Consider the following 10,296-nt stretch of genomic DNA (forward strand, 5'->3'; position numbering starts at 1 on the left):
TTTATTTATTTTTTATACAACAATTCGGCAATCCCGAATTGATTTTGAATGAATTAATTTTTTTTTTTAAATTCTAAAGTAATTAAAAAAATTTTGAAAACATTTCGGCAATGCCGAATTGATCTTTAATAAAGTTCACATTTCCAAACCCACATACATGTATAACACAAATTAGAAAATAAAATGGAAAAACTCAAATAATCCCAATAATAAAAAAACTGAGCCACATGAGTCACATGGTAGTATGGTACATTATTACTTGGAAATGAAATGAAAGGGTGAGTTTTCATTAACTATTACAATCTATTAAAGGAAATGTGCCCTAAGGTATGGTGCCAAATGACACCTGTGATGAAGTATGCATAATACTTCCTTCTGGGGCAGTAATGAAGGCCGCCAGCATCACTTATGTTCTTTGCTTACAACCCCCCTTTTTCTGTAGCAATTCCAATCGTCCTCGAAACAGGCAGCTCCTGCTGCACCTCACAGTCATGTGCACACATGTACAAAACCGACAGGGCCAAGTACGAGGCTACCGCCCGCAGCTGGCCACACAAGTATGCCATGGTGAGGGTGGGAACAGGGGTTGGAGGGGTTGCTGCTTCTTCCCTCGTATAGTGACATAAAGCAGGCAATTAGGTGCTCTAACTTGGCGATTATTGTTGACCAACCCCGCCCCCTTGTTTATGTGTATTACTATTCATTATTATGTGGAGCAGCAGCCGCCATCGCTAGTAAGTAGCTAATGGTACCTCATACCTCAGGAATTAAGAAGCTTCTGTTTTCCTTGCAAGTCTTGGACCATTGAAGGTGAGCCCACGCACCAACTTAGTTCTAGGCTTCAAGCTCAGACCAAAAAATTAAATACCCTGAATGATGTTCAACAGTTAACGCTTAACATTGTACTGCTATGGAGAATGACTTCCTCGCAGATGTTACAATTTAAAAGAGATGGGAATGGGATTGGAAACCAGACAAGCCAACAACAAAATTACGTGTTTATTACCCTATTTTTATTTTATTTGTCTTGATTCTATCATGAAAATTTCCCAAAAGTAAACAAACAAATAGAAAGGATACAGAATTGAGAATTCTCCTCTAATATCAACTCCTTGACTGACTAACCACTAACATGTAAGCCCAGGGCAAGTCTAGGTACTAAGCTATGCACAAACATCATTTTCCATGTATACCAGCACTCCACAAGCAAAACTAAGTTAAAAAAACAAAAAAACCCAGCAAAATGGAAGTTCCCAATGCAACTCCGAAGCATGTTCCATAATTCAAGATATAACATATAATATTACAGAAATCCCCATGGGCAGTTGTTACGCACATTCCGCCAAGATCCTAACTCCTTCCTTGAGGTACACCTACTTTTTGTTTTCTTCATCCCCATTACTCTTAGGATTAACCTCCTCATCGTCATAATACTCTTCAAAATATTCTTCTTCGCTATCATCATCATAGTAATACTCATCAGAATCGACATCCTCACCATCCTTGCCATTTTGTAGAAGAAAAGATCCGTCTCTTGATTGTTGACCTCTTAACCTCTCTTGAATTCGATCCCTAATTGCGGTGCCCTGATAAAATCCACACATTAACAGAAAAGGAAAAATGAGAGAGAGAGAAGAGAGAAGAGAGAAGCCAGCTAATAGTTCACTAGTAGCAACAGAGTTGTCGCATTTACCCCCTAGGTTGGTTAACTCACCATCTTATGACAACCTTCTTCAAACATCTCAAGAAATCCAGCAACCCAACGATCAGCATTTTCAACCCATTCATTGCGGTGCATACTGGCAGTCCTTTTAACAATTTGGATCTGATAACAAAGAATATATTATACTTTTCTACAGAGAAAAACACAGAGATATCCTATTAACCATGGATAAATATTGAAAGGAGAATGGAAAAGTCCATGGCACTGCAATGATGCAGTCTGCAAGTAAGGCTTTGACACAATACTTTCTTAATGAAATTATCCCCAAGATCGGTTTCCAACTGCATTATATATCCAGTATAAATCTTGAACCCATGTAGATTGCTATCCATGTCATGAAGATTCGACTAAGTTTTTATGTTGGCTATCGAAGGCCTAACACAACCCTTCTCCTTTATCCGGGCCCACTAAGTGAAAACTTTATTAGGTTCAACACTTCCTATATATACAACAGCTCCCTGTCATGCTTATCAACATTTAACAAGATCAATAATCAAGAAAGCCGCTTTAGTTTTGCTTCTAGAAACTATGTATAACGGAAAAAAAAATTGGAAATAACATGAAAAAACAGAATCACAAAGGTTTTAGTTCTCTATTTTACTAGAAAACTACCATCAGGCCAGTCTTTTTTCCAAATTGCATCAACATGTGGAATGTAGACATAGGAATGTTAGGATAGACAGTTGTTAGTTCCTTATTGTTATTGATGAGGGCTTTAAGGAAAGAGTTCAACAAAAGCGAGAATGGAAATCTAAAGTTTTTATGCTTTACGCCCATAGGATATATCTGACTGGGGGATAAAATGGGATGAACATTCATGTCTGAGATTGATGTGTAAAATTACACATGGAGCTCATCCAAGAGAATTCTTACCCGACAACCAAACATGCCCTTAGTTTATGTTTTTGTCCTCAAACAAGCACTTGAAAATCAAAGTGTCCAGCACTTGAACATAACTGATAATAAACCCTTAAAGAAAGTAGCAATTCTATATGTCCAACTATTGCATTTAAATATGTGTACACGTTTATCCATCGACAATTCCAACAAGCAATTCAATTGACATGATATTGGCCAAAGAAAGTAGCAATTGAACTTGATTAGCTAAACGAGGGGGCATACCTTTTCGCCAACCTTTTCTTGGTGCTCCTTGACCTTCTCCTGTAATGTTTTCAACCTTCTATTGACCCTGAGTCGCTTCTCCTGTTTATTATATAATGAACATGAGTGAAGAAAGGTATAAGGTGATTGAGGAAAGGAAGGCCATATTAGGAGAAATAGTTGAGTTAAGGAGGTGTGGCAAAGTCATGCCTTGACATAACTGACGCCGAGCTCTTTCCTAGAGTAGCCACGATCCAAATTGCGCAGCACATATTGGTTATAATCCTTGACAATCCTCATTATAATGTCTGATGTGGATATTCCTTCTGTTCGTTTTGTTTCCTTAAATCTGCCAATAGCTTTAACCTGGGAATAAAATGGCAGACCATATAGAAGGAAGCAAGAAGGAGAAGTAGATAAAAATGAAGAATATAAGGGTGAGACATACAAATTCATAAACATCATTGGCAGCACCACTTGTATCAGCATAACTGTGAACAGGAGGAAAAGGGTGGAATGAGTAGACAGATGCAGGGCGTATAGAGTTGAGGAGATTAGTTGAGTGATTGTTCTTACGGAAGAGAGTCGTGAGCTACATAGTCGATGTTGTGCATATCGAGGAACTCTTGGTTGATGACCCAGGGAGCATCGGGAATGACTTCATCCACCCATCTGCTCAAAACCCGCAATTATCAGTCACAAGAGAGAGAGAGAGAGAGAGAGAGAGAGAGAGAGAGAGAGAGAAGAGTCAGCGAAACAAATATGACTGACTTGCAGTGGCGAAGGGATTCGTAACGTTCGGCCTCAGTCATAACAGTTTTGCCTTTGTATTTGTGGGTGATCTCATCGTTGCAGCAACCCACCAGCAAGTAAGTATTCGGAAATCTAAAAGTGAGAGTAAGTAGGATAACACAAGAGATCTATTAATTTGATTCGACACAAAAGTGAAGAGAGAGGATTACGATTTCTTGGCTTGCTCAAGGGAACGAGCGTGACCGAAGTGGAAGAGATCGTAGATGCCGTCCGCGTACACACGAACAGGGCGGTCCACGGGAGGTGGTAACATCCGATGTTCACTGCTGCGGTCTGCCATTCCAATTAGTGGTGTCAATATGTCTTTTAACCGAGACCAATGGTTTTCGGTTTTTCAATTAATTCAAAAAAAAGTAACCTATTGCTCCTTCTGTGTCACCAATGTTGTCACTTGAACTGATATCAAACTGCATAATTATCGCAATTCACCAAAAAAAATTAGCACCAATGAGTTAGAATTTGTAATCAAGTAATCAAAACTAACCCACAAATTAGTAGTAACTACTGAATTTGCACACAGATTCACATTACTAACTACTGAATTTACAAACAGACTGGAAAAAAAAAAAATCAAACTGCAGTAACAAATTAAAATCAGAACAAATAAAGAATTTGAAACTTACAAAAACAGAAATAAAATTTTTTTAACCCTCATCAACAGAACAAAAAAAATCGAACAAACACATTAAGCAGAACAAAAACAATTGAATGATATCAACGAAGCAAATTCATAGCCAAAAAAAACAAAAACACAAACAGAACAAAAATATTTGAACGAAATCAATGAAGCAAATTCATACCTGAGGCTGAGGCTCCATTGGAAGTGCAGCGATGAAGGGGAGAGACGGAACAACAAGGCGGCACGGCGCTGACAACGACGACGACGCTGACTCGCTGAGAACCACGCCGCTGCTGCCTGCTGAGGACGACGCCGCTGAGGAGTGAAAACGACGGCGCTGAGCAGTGAGAACGATGACGCTGAACGGCCACGGAACGACGCGGGTGCACCACGGCGATGGCAGAGAGAACGACGGTGCTCTGAGACTGAGAACGAACGACGCGAAGAGAGATTCTGAGAATGAACGACGCGGAGAGAGACTAAGTACAACGCCGGGAGAGAGACTGAGAACGACGGAGGTTGTTGGAGTAGACGACGACGGCAGAGACCATAGATGAGTAGAGGTTAGGGGTTTCTGTGAAAAGAGAGGAGGGTGCAGCGGGTGAATTAGGCGGCGGCGTGAACGAACGAGAGAAAGGGAGTGAGTGTATTAGGTTAGGTAAAGTTGGGGTACTTTCGTAAAATTCATATGCATGTTTACATTCACCGGCTCGGTTTGATTTGGTCCAAGTCTTTTTGGAGTCAGAACCGAAAACCAAAGTTATCGATTCCAATTTTCAATTTTCGATTCTCGGTTTGTTTGGTTATCGGTTTACTCAGTACGGTTGCTCGATTTTGTTTGAATTTAATCGGTTTTAAAAACCCCTGTCATAACACACATAAAACGTATTAGAAGCCTATCCCTGTGCTATTTTTTATGTATAGAAGATAAGAAAGTTAAAAAATAGATATCAAATAATATGCATTATTCAACATTCAATATTCATATTAAATTCAACTTTCTATATACAAACTGATTCCAAATGATAGTTATACATATGCCTGTTTGTGTTCAATTTAGAATTGCATAATGAAACTTCGAATCACACACAAACTCTTGAAGAAATTTCCTTACACAGTGCAAGCTCCATATCATTATAAAAGGAATGAAAAGATTCTAATTAAAAAACACATACAATATACATCAATCAATTAAGCATCTTCTATCTCATCACCCTTATCACCCTTCTCCTTCGTATCCACCGTCATCAATGTCTCTACTAAAAAACCGAAACACCTGGTAGCGTTTATTTTGAAATATTGAGATAAAGACTGGGAGATTGAGACTCAATATTATGTTTATTGGCTCAGACACTGGTATTAAAATTTCTGTCTTTGTCTCTAAATTTTCAGTATTTCAGTACCTCTAAAAAGTGAGGACACAGGAGATTGAAATTTTTAGAGAGAAAAACTGAAACTTTAATAACATTTTATACCTAAAATACCCTTATTTCAATTAATTAATTTCAATTTTACCTTTTATACAAATTAAATTAAAATTTTATTATTGTTTCAATTTCTGTCACCTACTTTACACCAAACAGAATACTGACATTTATTTCAGTCTCTGTCTTTTGGTTTCTGTCTTTCGGTCTCAGTCTTTCAGTCTCTGTCTCTCCACCAAACGCTACCCAAAAGAATATGAAAAATAGCACCTCCTCTCAACTATTCTTCTATTTGCTCAATTGCTTGTCCATTCAAGTTAATCCCAAACTGATTAGGTTAATTCACTGATGTTAAAGAAAATATCCAGATCATTAGAACCTATATGATAATTACAAAAGAATATGAAAATTTTAATAAATGAAAGTACAGCACCGCTAATCTCAAAGGATAACTTTTCAATGTTAAAATGTAAGGATTAATCACTGCTCGTTAAAAATTAGTAAACCTATGAACCTTTTCAATGTTTTTCGTGCATTGATATTCCATTGTATTCCTGTGCCTTCTCAAAAGGTAGCTCTCTTTTCATACTTCCAATCACATTGATGTAACAAGGTATGATAGAATTTAACATACTCACTTGAATTAACAAGTTAAACCATATTAAATGGGGCAAATTCCAAAGTTTCCTATTATTAAAGAGACACACAATAATCCAAAAATACAAGGAAAATCACAAACTAGTAACCAACAAAGCAAGGTTGACTCAGAAGTCAGAACAAAGAACATTAACATTTAAGATAGCTTTTTTTTTAATAAATAGAATTTAATTTTGATGCATTTATGCACCTAATTAGACGATGTCACATCAATAATATAACTACTATTTATATTGACTTTGACAGTATAAATGATCATCCAAAAAATCAGATATAATTGCATCATGTGTAAAAGCTTTCCACTAGTAGTGCATCAAAATTAAACTCTTACATAAATAAACACCCCCCAAAAAATTCCATCAAAACGGTTAAATTCTACAAAGCTACAAACTACAAAGCTCAGATCCAGTTCAGATCCATACCTAAAAAGTAAAAACTACAAAGCTCCAGATAACAACAGCAAAATCATCAACAGATCCATGCAATTCCCAAAAAATATAACCAAAAACAAAAATTACCAACTACAAAAAAAGTCAAACTACCTAAACCTTGTCAAATCCTTTAAGATCTAGGAGCAATCAACCAACCGAACCAAATAGAATCACCAATTATAACAACAATTCAAAAATAAAAAGAAAAATTAACAACCCTAATTCCAGTTATGTTCCCAAAAATGAAATTTCCAATTTTAAAAACAAAAAGAATCCTCTTTTAGCATGAGCTGAAGAAGCAAATAACAAAAGACGTTACCTGGAGAGAAAAACTCGAGGTGTAGAAGAAGAAAACCGGTTTCAGAGAGATTCGGTTTTGAAGTTGGGAGTTTTTGTTGGTCTCTTTTTTTAGGGGTTCGGAGTTTAGACACCGATTCTGACTTTGGGCGGCTGAGTGGAGTTAATTTTAGGGCTTTTAGGCCCTATCCTAATTTTTTGTTGAAACTTGGTTAGGGTCAGGGTCTTATAAAATATGTTTTTGTAATTTTAGATTTATAGGCTGAACTTTATTTGAAGGATTTAGGGCCAACCCTGAAGTCTTGGCTTCAATAATTGACACTGCTACATTCAGGTAATCGGTTTTTATGACCACATTATAGTCGCAAGATTATCACATTATGTGAAAATTATTGTAGCGGTCAAATTATAGTTGCAATTTGAAACACATTCTCGTGTGTTTTGGTTCACTCTTTACGGTTGCGCAAGACTATGTCCCAGTTTGGATAACTAATTTAATTAAGCTCCTTTTGATAAAATAACTTAAACAATAAATGATTCTGTTAAAAGTAACTTATAAATAAGTTATTTTGTGTTTGGATTTTTAACTCTAAAAGTGTTTATTTTAAAAAAATGTAATGAAAAGTAGAAGTATTATGAGAGAAGTCATTTTTTTTAATTTCTCTATAAGCTCCAAAATAACTTCTTAGAAAGTTGCAATTTGGTTTTGAAAATTTCACCCAACATTAATACTATTACTTTTTATAAGTCAAAAGTTAAAAAAAACTACTTATAGAGTTTCCAAACGGGCCCTATATCGTTTATATCATTTCAAGAGTACTACTTCTACTTCTAGGATATCAAGTAACATCGTGCTTATTATTTATTTGAAACCTTTACACTTTCGTTATAAATAGAGACATTGTTTAAGTGTCATTCATGACAACATATAAATATTATTAAATACTTTAATGTTTTATAATTAAATAATTCTATTATAAATATAAACCTACTTAATTCAAAAAATGTGGTAAATGAAGTTGATTCACTTAATAAAATGTTAATTTTGTGATAAGGATATATTGTATGTATCAGGGCGGAGCTAGAAATTTTTTTAGAAGGGGTAACATGAAAAATATAAATAAAGAGAAAAAATTAAAAATTAAAAAGAAGCTAAACTAAAAAATTAGAAACTTACACATACACCTTATTAATTTGGGGGGCCATTACCCCCTTCTTATAACGTGGCTCCGCTAATGGTATGTATGGAACAAGAGTGACAGGTTTAAAAAAAAAAGGATTGAGTGAGAGACACACACTAAAAGACAAGAAATTAACAAATAGACATTTAATTAGGTTTTTATATTGTGTTTGATTTAAGATGTATAATTTATAACATTGAGTTATGTTTTAGTATTTTTTTTTTTGTTTAAGATAAATATGGAGAGAAAAGTCCTAATTATTTTCAACTAAAGGTAGAATTAGAATTTAAAAAATTAAAATGAGAATATTTTTTAAAATAAATATTATTAAAATTTTAATTTTCGTCCCCAAAAATTTTAGTCCCCTGTGTTCTCACATTCTAGAAGTACTAAAGAGACTTAAATTAAGTGTTCTAGAACTGAAATTTTAGTTCTTGTTTCAAACTATCAAACATGATACTAAATCATACTCTTATAATCTGAATTTGAATTTCTAAAATAAATACAGCCTTAGTGATTGAGGGATAAATTAAAAATAGTTAAATGTGTATGTAATCTTATATGTGTTTATTTTAAATTTTAGATGTATAATTATTTGCTAATTGTTGGTTGATTTTTTATTACTTCTTACTAACTACTATTATAATTATCTTTTTTTTTTCAAAGATAGTAGGTTATATTTCATTAATTATTGAGAAATAAAATACAAAGATGTTCAAAAGCACAACAGCATAATGAAAGGTGGGGATTTCCCAAAAATACTACACTAAAGGTGTTCATCCAACGGTGCGTGGTCAAAAAATGAAGAAAAATCTTAAAGAAGAAAGAATGATAAATCAAATTGAATGCAACTAAGAGCTTGCCTCATGGAGATGACGACCTAAATTGGGAGTTCTTTGGATTTTACGGAGCAACTTGACAGAGCTTGCTAGAATGGCAGACGGCATTGAAGTAGAACCTTCAAAAATCAACTGGTTGCGAGCTTTCCAACAGTTCCAGCAAATGATGGCAAGCAATTGAGGATTACGGTCAGCATTCTTCAGCGGGTTAAGAATCTCTGTTGATGCAATCCACCATGTTCAAAAGTCGTTAGGACTCTGAGGGGGAAGACAGTCACGAAGATAACTCTGAGACCATACATTTTTAATTCTAGAGCAATCGATCAAACAATGAGTGACTGTTTCGGTTGCTTCATGACAGCAGGAGCATATTGGTGATATAGATGGGATGCGGTAATGAATCTGAGTAAGCACGGGAAGCCGGCCATGGAGAGCTTTCCAGATAAATAACTTAATTTTGTGAGGCAAGTTCAACTTCCATAGATCAATCCAGGGCTTTTTCTGCTGCATATAATTAGGGCAAAGCTCCAGAGGCGGATGGTAAAATAAATAGCCAATTCTGTAACCTGAAGCTGTATCATATTGCTTGGATTTGTTCAAATCCCATTGTAATTTGTTCCTACTCTGCTGAATTTTCACTGACAAAATCCTATTTGCAACGTCTTGGGGAAATAATTCTTGAATGAGATTCTGATTCCAATTCCTATCTTCAGTAATTAGATCTTTAACTCTTGGAACTAACTCAGAAATAGCCTGTCTATTTGGCATGTCAGAAATCATTAAAGGATACGGAGGAGGCAGCCAAGGATCCTCAAAGGTTCGGATATTCTCTCTCGTACCCACAGCCCAATTAAGACCTTTTTCAACAATCTTTCGGCCTTCCAGTATGCTCCTCCATCCCCAAGAAGGTAAGACTCCAATTTCTGCCGTTATAGCATTACCATTACTAAAGTATTTACCTCTTAGGATTTTGGATAATAAGGAAGTAGACTGTGTTACGAGTCGCCAAAACTGTTTGCCTAAAAGCGCCAGATTTTGGATTCTAAGATCTTTAAATCTAAGACCTCCTTCTTTTCGTGGGTGAGTCATAGTGTCTCAGCTAATCCAAGCCATCCGCCTTTCAGAACCTTTTTGTCCCCACCAGAACTGAGAAAGTAGAGAGTGAATTTCCGAAATTAAACCATCAGGCAACTTGAAGCAAGACAATGTAT

At 35.6% G+C, this 10,296-nt stretch overlaps 1 protein-coding gene across 2 annotated transcripts; it reads right to left on the bottom strand.

The window, feature by feature from the left end:
* Positions 1–977: 977 nt before the first annotated feature.
* Positions 978–7,445, bottom strand: LOC112766468 (choline-phosphate cytidylyltransferase 2). Of its 2 annotated transcripts, XM_072222587.1 has the most exons (12): positions 7,088–7,393; positions 5,849–6,025; positions 4,438–5,120; positions 3,996–4,044; positions 3,787–3,910; positions 3,596–3,709; positions 3,401–3,496; positions 3,273–3,315; positions 3,035–3,190; positions 2,846–2,926; positions 1,715–1,825; positions 978–1,586 (listed from the first exon to the last, which is right to left on the bottom strand). In XM_072222587.1, the coding sequence occupies exons 3-12, from the start codon at positions 4,453–4,455 to the stop codon at positions 1,374–1,376; spliced, it is 1,005 nt and encodes a 334-aa protein (XP_072078688.1). In that variant the 5' UTR covers positions 4,456–5,120; positions 5,849–6,025; positions 7,088–7,393; the 3' UTR covers positions 978–1,373. The 2 variants fall into 2 exon arrangements, with proteins under 2 accessions (XP_072078688.1, XP_025668149.1); XM_025812364.3 differs by lacking the exon at positions 5,849–6,025 and having other exon boundaries at positions 7,088–7,445.
* Positions 7,446–10,296: the final 2,851 nt, after the last annotated feature.

The sequence above is a fragment of the Arachis hypogaea genome, chromosome 17 (assembly GCF_003086295.3).
Source record: "Arachis hypogaea cultivar Tifrunner chromosome 17, arahy.Tifrunner.gnm2.J5K5, whole genome shotgun sequence".
NCBI classification, from domain to species: Eukaryota; Viridiplantae; Streptophyta; class Magnoliopsida; order Fabales; family Fabaceae; genus Arachis; species Arachis hypogaea.